At 34.7% G+C, this 14,013-nt stretch overlaps 3 protein-coding genes across 3 annotated transcripts; all 3 read left to right on the plus strand.

Annotated features, from left to right (window-relative positions):
- The first annotated feature begins 7,167 nt into the window (after nucleotides 1-7,167).
- Nucleotides 7,168-9,365, plus strand: LOC131655135 (uncharacterized). Its single transcript, XM_058925039.1, has 3 exons — nucleotides 7,168-7,393; nucleotides 7,533-7,764; nucleotides 8,868-9,365. Exons 1-3 carry the CDS (start codon nucleotides 7,269-7,271, stop codon nucleotides 9,168-9,170), a joined length of 660 nt encoding a protein of 219 aa, XP_058781022.1. The 5' UTR covers nucleotides 7,168-7,268; the 3' UTR covers nucleotides 9,171-9,365.
- A 2,642-nt stretch (nucleotides 9,366-12,007) lies between these two features.
- Nucleotides 12,008-13,385, plus strand: LOC131655136 (UPF0481 protein At3g47200-like). The gene has a single exon (XM_058925040.1). The coding sequence runs from the start codon at nucleotides 12,052-12,054 to the stop codon at nucleotides 12,892-12,894; it is 843 nt and encodes a 280-aa protein (XP_058781023.1). The 5' UTR covers nucleotides 12,008-12,051; the 3' UTR covers nucleotides 12,895-13,385.
- LOC131657712 (uncharacterized) lies at nucleotides 12,904-13,281 on the plus strand. The gene has a single exon (XM_058927078.1). The coding sequence runs from the start codon at nucleotides 12,904-12,906 to the stop codon at nucleotides 13,279-13,281; it is 378 nt and encodes a 125-aa protein (XP_058783061.1).
- Nucleotides 13,386-14,013: the final 628 nt, after the last annotated feature.

The raw sequence follows: 14,013 nt of genomic DNA on the forward strand, positions 1-14,013 counted from the left end.
ATCCAACCTAAACTAACCTGTTATTTATCAGTTTGGATTTTATCGAAAAAATATGAATATTCAATCCAAACCAATCCATATATTTTTGATCGGTTTGGGTATCAAATTCTCTTAAAATAAACAATCATTTTAGCTTTCCAATAATCATAGTTGGTACCATCCAAGAGAGGTGGTCTATTGATTGACCCTCCTTCCTTAGCATTGTCCATTTGAACATAAAATAATTTCCCTAGAGCTCACCCAAACAGAACAAGGTGCTTGCTCTGATGCCAAAAGAAATTCTGTTCAACACATGACAAATGTTGGATACAATGTCTTAGACATTGTGTGCCACAAAAAATAGTTTCAACACAAATTATCACAGTATAAGGAAATTAATGCATAAAGCAACAAAGAACACAATAGAATTGTTAACCCAATTTTGTGCAATGTCACCTACGTCTTGGGAGCTTCCAATCCAAGAAAGGAAATTCACTCTCAATAGTATTAGAACAATTAGTCTTAGATGAACAAACCTTTCCAATGCCTACTTCCTAATACTACTTGTATCTTTCTATTTAGGGTTCCCCTTAAATATGAGATCCCTATCATTTTCTCTTAATCACTACCCTAATGATCTATGCTTTCAAAAGATTAATGATATTGAATTACAACTCAACTAGACAATACACCTTTATGCCTTGAATGTTCAGTTTAGGCTTCTTTGGAGGTTTACAACAAACAACAAGAATACAAGGACTAAAAAACAAAACGCTAGCACACTAGATCTTTAATGCTCGTGTGTCTTTAAAGGTATGAATGAATTTACTTAAATAGTAAACCATCTTCTGGGCTTTTCGTCAATGGGCGTTAGATTTGGTACATAATTAATTCTGATGCACATATGATTTGCTTAAATATGAAGAGATTTGATTTGATTTGATATTCATTCAATTTAAATCTTCATTTAATTGGCTTTGATCATGTTCCAGACTGGTCCAATGACTATACATGGCCCAATCCACTTCTACATCCAGAACGGCTCAATGGCCTTGGCCCAACCATCTAAGGGCAGGGGAATGCCTTTTTCCTCTGCTCCTCTATCGAGGACACATCTTCGTCTGGCCCGAGGATAGTAGATCGTCGCTATCTCCTGCCAGACCTCCATTTAAGCTAGCGACAAGACACCTGCTCTGCCCGTCAGTCGGGGACAAGCGGCCCTCTGCTTGCTGGACACATCTACTGCCCAAAATAACATCTCTGCCAGATCAACAGCTAATTTTGGGCAGCCTCCCAGGATTTATAAATATTGTCCTAGAATTATGGCAGTCATGCGTTTTGGCCTAAATCCACGATCCAGCCCATAACGTGGACCAATGGCCAAGCGCTATGTGTAATATAAGAAGTTGCCCAATAATGTGGCAATATGTCTTCCAACTGGGTTCGATCTGTCTGAGGTGACACATTCACTCACCTTATGTGGCTGGTGAGGTGTCTAATCACTAGATAACTTTAAGAATGAGTCATAAAGGGAAACTCGATTCCCATTAACCGAGGAAGAGTAAGGTCTTCCCACGTTCCTACGTTGTTGACAAAAAAGATAGAGAAATCAATATTTTGACCGTTTAACCTATATCCAAGAAGCCATCTATATATACATCATTTTTTGAATATGAAAGGGATGGATCTCCAATCTCTAGGTAAACTCGGAGACATAATTTCTCAAAACCTTACACGAGTTAGTTCTAAAACACTATCAAACAGCCTAAACATCACACATAACTTGACACAACAAAGAGTTGTCTTTTATTATACTTTTTAACAAGTACATCAATAAATACGTATTTTTATTGAAATTATATTATAAAGACCATATCTGATTATATTTTTTTATGCTTATAACTGTATTATTTCCAATATAAAATAATTATTTTTATAACGTATTTTAAATATTACATAAAGTATCAATTTTAATTTTTTTAATTTTTTTTTAAAAAGGTTGAAGAATACTCTATATCCATGCATATGGATAATATTTTGATTTAGGGAAATGCTAACGAGCACCTCATGGGCACTTGTTAAGAGTTTAAAAAGGTAAGTAATACTTGTATTTAATTTTTTAGAAATAGAAATATTTGTTTTTTTAAAGAAGGCAAAATACTCTTTTTGGTCCCTTAACTATACCCCAAGGTCCATTCTTGTCCCTTATCTCTAAAAAGTGTCAAAGTGGTCCTTTAATTGTTCAAAAAGGACCACGTTTGTCTTTTCTGTTAGCTCCGTTAGTCAAAGTCAATGGAATGGTGTATGTGGCATACATGTGGCAGACACGTGTTTATTTAAGTTACCATGTGGGTTATTTTAATTGTCATGTGGATTATTTTGTCTGAGGAATAAAATAGAAAAGAGAATTGAAATAGAAACTTCATTGTCATTCCATATTATTGAAATAGAAACCTTACAATCTATAAACACCTCACAATATATAAGTACAGTCTTCTAATCGTCATGAATTGAAATAGAAACCTCACAATCTTCACCCAACCTTCATAAACACCTACATAAACCTTCAATAGCCACTGAGCAAACTACAAACCTGGAAATCCAAACAAATCCTTCAAACCAACTTATATCTGTAAAAACACTTTCCAGCTCAAAACCCACCATATCAATTCTCTGACATTCACCACAACAACATACACATAACTAATTCTCAGCACTGCATATCAAGAAATACAACTCGCATTTTCGTCAATCGCTCAACACCATCATTCATCAGCAGCATCAGCAAATCGATCCTCCACGCACCCGCAACGAACGACACTTTCATCAGCATCCTTCACACTTTCATACATCACCACCTTTAAATCGCAGAACTCACCCCATCAGTCTTCGCAACAGATTTCACGCAACAACAACAAGTATGAGCAGCTTCATCCTTTCATAACATCAGCCAACAACATCACAACAGCATCACACGCACAATTCCAAACGCAATTTCGAGTCAGAAGAAGAAGGGGGTCAATTTCGTACGAACCTGATATTTCTTTATTTCGCCGGATTTGCTTCACCTGTGTAAGCTTTCTTTGCCTTCTTCCTTATTTTCTTTATATAGCGAAACGAGTTCCTAAGCTAATTGCCTGAGATTATCCTTCATTGTTGTTTAATTTAATTGTTCTAAAGCTAGGTTTTCGATCCATAGAGCAAAGATGTGTTTTTGGATTATTGGTTTTGATGTTGTTTGTGTCTTCCTTTTTTCTGGTAAATTTAAATGGTGATTTGTTGTTGTTTGTCGCAAAAATAGAAGAAGATAGTTTAGCGGATGGAATCGCAGAGAGAGTGAGAGAGCGATTGAATTGAGAGATGAACAGGGGAAATGCAAAGAGTTTATCAAGAAGGAGAGTGAGGGAGCCGTTTGAAAATAAGAGAGAGAGCTCAGAAAAAGGGGAAACAAACTGACAAGGAATTGAAAAATGGTAACCCTAGAATTTGGGGGAAACAAACTTGAAGAAATCTGAAGGAAACAATGGAGAAGACAAGGTTGAAGAAGGAGTATATAACATTCCATATCACCTGCCATGTAGACAAACCTAACGTACGTTTGTGCCATTTGGACAGAAAGGACAAACATGGTCCTTTTTGAACAAATAAAGGACCACTTTGACACTTTTTAGAGATAAGGGACCAGAATGGACCTTGGGGTATTGTTACGGGACCAAAAATAGTATTTTGCCTTTAAAGAAATAACAAAGTTTGTTTGATTGAAATTACTTGTATTCAATGCATAGAAAATTAAAATAAATAATTTATTTAAAAAATTTTTCTTATATGAAATATTTAAAGAATGTCCCTGTGACAATAGTTAGCATTACCCTTTAATTTATTATTAGATAAAAAACAAAGGATAGACGAATATAATTAAATATATATAGGTGACTCATTATATAGTAATTATTATGACAAGTGACAACTCAACTTGTATTGATTGAGAAAAAACAAATAAAATGAATCTTATTATCATAAAACCTAATTAATATCCATCAGATTTAAATTAAAAATTTATTTTAAAATAAAGTTACATATAAAAATAAGTGAATTTTTCAACATACCCAATGTTCTTCTTATGCACCACCAAATTGACTAATTTGTCCTCGTGCTTTCATAAATGCATCTACGGAAGCACCTTTTTTTAAAAAATTTGGTTCCTTCCGTAGATGCATCTACGGAACCCCTTAAAACATAGTGAAATGTGGCATTTTTTAAATTAATTGGGAAAATTAGAATGTTCAGTAGATACATCTACGGAAGAGCTATGTTTTAACGATTACGTAGATGTAATCAAACATGATTAATTTGGGATTTTCCCAATTAATTGGGAAAATCTCCAATTAAATTATAAATTAATTGAAAAAAATCTCAAATTCTCAATTAATTGGGAAAAATCTTCGGTAGTTACATCTACGGAAAGATTTCTCAATTAATTGAGAAAAATCTTCCGTAGTTACATCTACGGAAATGTTTGATGGGTTTTGCTAATAGAGTGTTCTGTAGATGCATTGTACCGTTTCACTATGTTTTTCTATGCTTTTTGTGATACTTAACTCTTGTTAATAAAACACGATAACTCTTTAGGGAGGATGATGAACATAATACCAAGAACCTCAAATGGTATGCTTTTGAATAAAACCATGTTGATGATGTACAGACATTGTTTCAAATCCCCAAACACCAGAGATATAAGGGAGAGAGACCCTCGTTAACCCATTTGAGCCTTGAAGTAGGAGTTTCTTTTCTATACGAAAAAACCCTCACGTTTAACCCAGAGGCAGGGTAGTGTTCAGCTAACCTGGTCGAGCGTTTGTAACTCATTAGGAGTACGCATCTAAGGACATAACAATGGTTGTCTTTCAAAAGGTTGGGGAAAGTCAAATCCACAACGGTTATCCCTCATCTCAGGAGGTAGAGACATCAAGATTATCCCTCACATCAGGAGGTCAAAAGATGATAATACCACAATGGTAATTCTTCATAAATCAAGGACTTAGGCAGTCACAATCACTTCAAATAAATCAGAGACAGTGCGAGATCACACGATTTGTTAAAAAAAGGAATGAAAAAAAGATTAAAAAAGAAAAGAAAAGGAAAGAAAAGAAAGAAAAGAAAAAAAAGAAAATGATAATGAAATTGTTGAGCAGGGACAAAGTCGTGTGATGTTAAATCAGAGGATCAAGAAAGTGAGTGGCTGCCGCGCCTAGAAAATCTCATCGATTCCTCAATCATCTCAAACTCCTCTTGAAAGATGAATGCTCGTGTCAAGTTAACTGAACTTAGGACTGGAGAACATCACGAAGGGGGTGGGCACCAATAAATATTTTGAGCCTAAAAAATCCTTTTTTCTCAAACCGTGAACCTGGCCACGTTACAACCCAGAAAAGTTCTAACTGAAGCATGGGTTAATTCGAAGGCATACTGTAATAAGAATACGATAAACTGACTCCTAGGAGACTTGCTAAACGCTTGAGTTGGTATCACACCATCTTTCTTTCACAAGAAAATCGATGTCACGACATCCTTTCATAAAGTTTCTTTTAACTTCAAGACAAACATACTCTTTGCATTAGAATTATATTTCTCATAATAAACATTCTTTGCATATGAACAAGTGCTTGACATCAAGAAAATTTACATCATGAACTTCAGATGAAAAAGTTTTATCCTCCCGAAGGACTAGTTGTCTTCAGAACTCCGTTGAGTTAAGGGAAGCAATATCTCAAAGTTTGATCATCCTAAGGGGCACATAAGCCTTTGAATACTTTGTCGAACAAATTTTCAGTCAATCTGAGGCAATCAGGTCAAGATTCGAAGAATCTCTCAAAGTGCTAAGCAATCAGGAGCATTCACCCAAGCGTAGTTGAAGCTATCTTCAATACAGGTCAGGCAGGGGCATTGTTCTAAAGTCATGATATTGGGACAAGTTGGCTATGATAGCACGGATATCAGAAAGTCCTTATGAGGCAGATTTTTTCAAAGTCCCTACAGGTTGGGGCAAAGCACTATGCAGTGGCATTTTCTCCTCATCAGGATGTGATCAGTTTAAGTTCAGGTGTGAGCTAAACAACTTGTGAAATCGAAGACCGTCGAGAAGTCAGGGTCGTTATCCTCAGCAGCCAGAAGCTGAAAGTCCAATCTTTAGTGGCATCTCTTTGCATTTCCTTGCGATTTTCAAATCCCTTCCAGAGGTTGCAATGCTGGTTATTGGTATCCCTCAACCAGAGTCCTATCATGTGGACATTGAATTCCTTTTGATTCATTTCCGACCCTCGAGTCGTGAGTTTCCAACCTTCGTGTTGTGAATCTTTTGCTTTCCGATCCTCGAGTCGTGAGTTTCCGACCCTCGAGTCGTGAGTTTGTTTCTTCATTTCCGATCCTCGAGTCGTGAGTCTACAACATATCATTTGCTTTCCGACCCTCGATTCGTGAGTTTACAACCATTCATTGTCTTTCCGACCCTCATGTCGTGGATTTCCAATCCTCAAGTTGTAGATAGTTGTCATATACACTCCAATGTGCCTGGAAGCCCATTACCTATTGGCATCTTTATAATCAATACGAATCTGCCGAACCCTTTGAAAACCAATGCCTGTTTCGTCCCTTTGAAGTCAATACTTGCTTGACCCATTAAGCCCATTTCCCGGTGATATTCTCGGAGAACCAATGCCTGTTTGGTACTCCAGCCAATGCATGTTTGGCGTTCTAATCACTACTTGCCTGTCAACTCATTGAATCCTTTGCCTTTTTGGAAAGTTTCAAAGCTCAGATGTCTGACAATCTGTTTGCTCTTGCATTTTCCTATTGTGGGTGAGCATTACCATCCTCTGCCATGTGAGGAAATCCCGTGGAGATGTCATGTCTCCTGGGGCATCTACGAAAGGAATCAAATTTTCACAAAGAATAGAATGCTTCTGGATGTGCATCTACGAAAACAGATGACAAAAATGGAATTTACATAGTGTATAAGAGAGCTATGAGGTCTATTGAGAAACTTTAAAAAATAATACAACATTGAATTATCGAATGACATATATAAAAATAATACAACATTGAATTATTGAATGATATATATAAAAGTTACATTGATACAAAGATATAAAAATAAATAATAAAATTAGTTGTATAGTAATAAAAAATAATAGTGAATCCAAAATAAAGTAGAGAAAAACAGAGGGGAACACCCTGTTTGTAGAGGGAAGAGGTTGGTTCCATCACCAAGAAGCACCAGATCTTCCTTCTCCATGGCAACACCGGTGGTAGCATCCAAATCATCACCATCTTCATCCAAAAGATGGATCAACAATATTTCCTCAATTGCAGCTCGCATCTACTTTCTCCTCATCATCTTCCAAATTCCCCTTTTCAGGTACTCCCAATTTTCATACCTCTTCAGCATAATTCTTAGTGTATTTAGTAGTTGAAATTATACTAGGGCTATATCAAAATTGAACACATTTGATTTGAATTGAATTGAAAATTGATCAATTTTGATGTTATTTTTCTAGGGTTACTTGTAGATCTGGTGTTTGTACAACCCCTTTACATGTTACATCATCACAGTTAGTTGCAAGTGAGATATTCCCAGTTCCAATTGTGAAGGGTCTTTTGTACCCAGGTGCTGCTTTAAATGGACTTATTCACAACATGACTGTTCCCCGTTGGGATGATTTGTTTAGCTTGTATAACTTGACATCTATCAAGGATGCTTCTGCTGTCACTGATCTCCAACGCTTGGAGGTTAGAATCATTTGAATCGCTAAAAGCTTTTTGATTATTAAACTATCTTATATTGAAATTGAAACCTCCTTCTTTTCCTGAGTAACTGAACCCCAAAACTTAGTAGGGTAAGCCTTTGTTGTTGTTGTTGTTGCTGCCAAAGTTAACCCTTCTAGATAGATTCATAAGTTGTTTTTAGCTTATTTTCATTAGCTCTCTATAGGGATGTGAATAGGCCAGGCCGACCTACAGATAACCTATAGTCTGGCCTGACACGATCTTTTTAATAAAAACGACATACTTAGGATTTTTAAAAAACCTATTAGATTAAATAGGTCAGACTTATGGTATTAAAAAAATATATGCATATCTATTAGAAAATAGGCCAAATAATATATAAAAGAAGGTAGTCTATTTAAAAATAGGTAAAATGGACTATTTGAAAGTCTTAATGTAAAACAATAGGCTCTAAGGTCAAACCAAACTTTTAAAAAGGGCAGGCTAGATAAAAAACAAGCCTATAATAAGTCAGGTTCAAGCCTTAAAAATTTATCATAGGTCAGATTCAGGCCTTCTAAAGTCAAGAGTGGCCTAGCTTCAAGCCTTCTAAAGTCAAGAGTGGCCTGGCCTCCATAATAGCTTACAAAAACAACATATAGCTCATATTTTGACTTTATTTTAATATTTTGATATAAAAATAGCTTATACACAATCACTTATATGATGATAACTTATAAGTGTTCAATTAAACTGTTTTGTAGACACAACCTTAGGTTTGTTTGTTTGTTTGTTGGAATATTTCCCTTAGGAATGACAAATAACTATGCTAAGTTGAACAACTACATAGCAATTGATTATTGGATTTCAAGTGTTACTTGTTGAGGCAAATCTTTTCAACCAATATATAAACCTCAAATTTATGAGAATATTCAATTGATAAATTAAAGAGGATTGAATTCCCAAAAACTTTGCTAACTGCATTTTGATACACCTTCATCTGTCTTATAACAGGTCCCTGTGGATATTTCAGCTATTTTTATTGTAGCACATAATTCTCTTTTCCGTTAGGTTTCTGTTGGTATTTTAAAGTCTAATTTGAGTATATAAAATGAACTGTTTATCAGGTCCTTGCGGGAAGCTACTTCTCCGTGGCAGGAGCACTTGTTGGTATTCTGAAACCAGGGAGAATGAGCATATTTGGATCACTTCTTGTAATATGGGGACTGGTCAAAGAAGGGATTTTAGGAAAGCCAGTAAACAATGATCCTTCATCAGCTGTCTATGTCTACCCAACAATGGTGCTTGCCATGATATGTGCCTTCTCGTCTGTAAAGTATGATATGAAGAAGGTTTCTGCTAGGTCAGCAGCGTCTGTTCGGTCCACTGCTAAACCTCTTAAGAGCTCAACAAAGTCTAAGCTGAAATGAGTGGTTCTCATGTTGACACGTTCAACTCGTGTACTTGTTTCTCACCAATTCATTTTGAAACACCTAGACTTAGTTCAGTTTTTTTCTTTTTACCAGAATTGTTAAATTTTCATTTTACTCACATTTCTGTTAATTGGTTGAGCTTGTTGATCAGTAAGTAGAAGGTAGAGAAAAGACTGCATAGAAATTTTTACACACGGGTTTCAAGTACTGCTCTGCAAACTGCTCTTGAAGTTTTAAATTGCAGTTTTTTTTTTTTTTAATACACCGTGACACATCTTGATTTTCTTAAATCTCAAGCAACAATATATACGCATTACACCCTTTGTCATACTTCAAAATACAAATTCTAGACAAGTTTTGATTCCAGTATTCTTGGTAAAAAATAACCACAAACCGTAGAACTGTAGAAGTATGGTTACATAGCATTTCACACAGAAATTCTGTTTCATTAGATAAAAAATGTTATACACAATGTTAGAAACAACATGTAAGATAAAATGATCTGAATTAATTGATTAACAAAAGAATGAGTAAAAATAGAAAACATGTAATTGAGGGCCTATGAACAATAGAGCATAGAAGACACATAATTGAGGGTTGTAGTCCACAAAATAGAAACTTCACTTGTTACTAGTTAATAGTATAGGACTGTCTAATCTAAATTATCTCTCGACCGTCTAATCTAAATTATCTCAGTTCAGGTAAAGTGTCATTTTCTTAATACTATTTACGAATTTCAATTTAGATTTTTCTGAATTTGAAATCATCTTACTTTCGTTCAAACGCTCTTCCAATTCTTACTTTCACTCAAACACTCTTCTAAGTCTTTGTAAGAACCACTTATTTGAGATATCTCTCTTAAATATGAAAGACTAACACAAGAACTACACAAAATACATACTAAACAAAACTCAAATGCGCACAATAATTCTTTCTTAGATGTGCTGTCAAAAAGGAAGAATGATTAGAAACCTATAATAGAAGATATATGGTACAACAATACATCACCTTTTCCACTATTGCAGGATGTAATTGTACGATTCCGTCTTAGGTGTGCTCACTGTACCCCACAATATTTTGGAGCCGTTACATCAAAGAAAGCTACGTCTTGTCTTCTTTCAATGGTCATCTTGACATTGAGATTATATATATGAGACACTATCATTTGAAGATGCTGCCAATTTTACGAAGAACAAATACGCTGTAAATAGAAATCTATTTAATTCATTCAAAACAACAAAATTTAATATCTATTTATTTGATTTAATTAAATTAACATTAATGTGTCATTCTCTCTCTCTTTCTATATATATATATATATATAATATTTGGTTAATCCATTTTATTCTTAATTAAGTCAACGATTTGTGCAGTAACCCATTAGTAGAGGGCGTAAGAAATTAATCTAAGGTCACTACAAGAAAGTTTGTTTAGTCAGGGTTTAAAACCCCTCATGAAGCCCAAAAATCCCTCACAAAACAAAAATTTGCGAGGGGACAGGGCTCCTAACTATGCAGGTCGTCGCAAATGATTTGTCAGAGGCCTGTCACCTAACTATTTTGCTTGGGGCTTCTCCATCACAAAATGCAATTATTAACTTTCCTCCTACATCCACACATGTGTAGGCACAGACTAGTGGTGTAGTGTGACGCATGATTGTGTCAGTATTTAGCTTGGGGTTAAGCCCCTAGTAAATTGCAAGATTTTTTTTTTTTTGACGTTTTAAGTTAGCTTAAGGTTTAACCCCGAGCAAATTGCAAGTTTTTTTATAGGTAATCGCTAGCTATTATTTTTAATATTGTATAAAAAGTATAAAATTATATTATTATAAATATAATAATATAATTATAATTAAAAATTATGATAGAAATAAAATAGATATTAACTTAATATAGGGTTTAATGGTGATGCATGACAGGGTAAGAATACATGATGGGCCGAAGCCCATGGGGCCCGAAAAATATTTGGGCTTGGGCCTAATTTTGAGCCCATTTTGTTTCGGGCCTTTTTGAGCCCGACCCGAAAAAACCCGGTCCTAAATGGGCCAGCCCGTATGGGCTCCGGGTAGCCCATGAGCCCGATAAATAGTAAAATTTAATATTTAATTAATAAAATTTAATATTTAATACTAATTAAAAAATTCAAATTTTTGTATTTCTTTAAAATATATTTTATAATAGCAAAATATAAAAACAAACTTTAATATTTTTTTAAAAATTAAGCTTAATATAATATTTTTTTTTAAATTAAAGAGAATATTTAATATATTTTTTGGAAATGGGCTTTTTAGGCCCGGCCCGGAAAAACCCGAGGTCCGAACAGGGCTGGGTCTGGGTAGTAAAAACGGAGTCCATATAAAAATGGGCTTTTTGGGCCCGGCCCGAAAAAGCACGAGGCCCGCTAGGGTCGGCCCGTTTAAGGCCGAGTAGCCCGTTTTGACAGCTATACATGATCGTGATTAATTGACGGTGTAGATTTTTTACACTGCGTCACCCCTTTTCTGCTGAATATAAACTATATACAATTATTTTTATTTAAAAGTATTTCTGTGGTAAGTTGTTTGTATTGAAAGTATGAGAATAATTTAGTGTTGAAAGATCACTATAATTGCTCGGGTGATAGGCAATTCGTCCCATGAGTTTGATGAGGTTAGGGATTTGATTCCCCTTTGCACGTGGTAAGCAATTCGTCCCTTCACTTTGAGGTTTGGGATTTTATTGATACTTAACAACATTTCAAGCCACTATACACCACAAAGAACTGCTATGTAGTTAGTATAAATGCTTGAAGATTTCCCTCAATAAACATAAACTTGAACTTTCATTGGGTCAGAACTTCATTTTCTTGCCAATTCTTTTTCTCCCCATAACAGTCAATCATGAACCACGACGACATGGTGATTGATATCAATGCCATGCTCGACAATGCAGAACCACCGTTTAGCGCCGCCGACTATTGCATCTACAAAGTCCCCTTTGTTAGTCGCAGACTCAACCACGACGCATACACCCCCAAAGTTGTTTCCATCGGTCCTTTCCACCACGGCCACCCCCACCTCCAAAACATGGAACGACACAAACTCATTTACTTCAAAGCATTTCTCAAACGTGCTGAAACAACTACACAACCCTTGATTAAGTACATAGAATCTATCATACCTAAATTCCGTGGTTGTTATTCCGAAACTCTAGACTTCACCGATCAAGAACTCCTTAAACTAATCTTAATCGATTCTGGTTTTATAATTGAACTTTTCTATGGATACTATTATGAACAAGATGATTTTTATCTCTTAAAACCTTGGTTACGATATAATATAAAATTAGATTTATTATTACTTGAAAATCAATTGCCCTTCTTTGTTGTTAAAAAAATCTTCAACATTTCTTTTAGTGCTAAGCCTTATATCCGTTCTTTTCGTTATCTTACTTTTTATTATTTTGAGGAATTCAATACATCAAACTTGGTTTATGATGATAGAACTATTATAATAAGTCATTTCACTGATCTAATTAGAATTTTCCACTTGCAACATCCATGGGAAAGACGGGCGCGTAGAATCAATGAACCCATGAAACATCTTCACAGTGTAACTGAATTGTTAGAAGCAGGTGTTAGGTTTAAAGTGAACACTCAAATTGAGTGTTTACTTGACTTGAGGTTTTCCGGACGAGTTCTTGAAATACCTCAATTGAGAGTCGAGGATTGGACTGAGATTTAATTTCGGAATATGATTGCCTTGGAGCAATGTCATTACCCTAGTACGTCTTACATTACTGAATACATTGCGGTTTTGAATTTTCTTATGAATACCGGAAGGGATGTGGATAAACTCGTTCAGAAGGGAATATTGGTTAATCAGCTTGGAGATGGTGATTCTGTGGCTAACTTGTTTAATAGTCTTTGCAAAAATTCTATTTGTGATAATTTGAGTTCTGATAACTATATTCTTTGTGAAGATTTGAATGCTTTTTATAATGATCCTTGGCATAAATGGGAGGCTATTCTCCGGCGCTGGAAAACCGCTGCTTCCGTTGCTGGAGTTTTTCTACTGATTCTCTCTCTACTTCAATCAGTTTGTTCTGTCTTGCAAGTTGTAAAGCAGTAGAATGACTCCTAGTAAGTTCATTCATTGTTGGATTCATAAATATTGTAATTCTTAGTACTTCCAATTTATGTTGTTTCGCTTGTTTGGTTATTGTGTGTGTTGTATTAGACCATCATTCATTGTAATTTCATATTGATTGATTTTGCATGAAAAAAAGAGTTAAAGTGAGTATTCACATCTGATGCATTACAACTATTCTGCAAAGCATTATAATATTTAAGATTTTTGGAGAAACCATAAAGCCATCTTTCTTTTAAGAGTGTCCAGATTTATTATATTCATTTGAATATTTCAAATAGAATTTACTCAATTTTTTATATTACACACTTTTAAATATTTAAACAACTCAATTATACTTTTCAAATATTCATACAATTCATTAAAAAATTTAAAATTGTTCCCACCAAACCTCACAATATACTACACATTTATATTATATAAATTATGTTGATACTATTTTACTGTAAAGAGTTGTGAATCTACACATTCATATTATATAATTTATTTTGATACTAAATTAGTGAAAAAAATGTTCTTAAACTAGAGAACATATTTACACTAATGAACCTCTCATACTAAATTAACCACATGCAAACCAACCAAATTACTTTGAGATTTTTTCTTAAAACCCAAGTCTTTTGAAATTAAGCCACAAAATTGAAATATTTTTACTCATAGCCAAGCCAAAAAATTTGTTATACCTTTCTCAAAGAGTTTTTCTTCCACCCACTA

The sequence above is a fragment of the Vicia villosa genome, linkage group LG3 (genome assembly GCF_029867415.1).
Source record: "Vicia villosa cultivar HV-30 ecotype Madison, WI linkage group LG3, Vvil1.0, whole genome shotgun sequence".
Classification (NCBI taxonomy): domain Eukaryota; kingdom Viridiplantae; phylum Streptophyta; class Magnoliopsida; order Fabales; family Fabaceae; genus Vicia; species Vicia villosa.

Coding starts and splice junctions, on each gene's coding strand:
- LOC131655135 (XM_058925039.1), top strand. CDS start 7,269: ATGGCAACACCGGTGGTAGCATCCAAATCATCACCATCTTCATCCAAA. Junction 7,394..7,532: donor TTCCAAATTCCCCTTTTCAG/GTACTCCCAATT, acceptor TTATTTTTCTAG/GGTTACTTGTAGATCTGGTG. Junction 7,765..8,867: donor CTGATCTCCAACGCTTGGAG/GTTAGAATCATT, acceptor ACTGTTTATCAG/GTCCTTGCGGGAAGCTACTT.
- LOC131655136 (XM_058925040.1), top strand. CDS start 12,052: ATGAACCACGACGACATGGTGATTGATATCAATGCCATGCTCGACAAT.
- LOC131657712 (XM_058927078.1), top strand. CDS start 12,904: ATGATTGCCTTGGAGCAATGTCATTACCCTAGTACGTCTTACATTACT.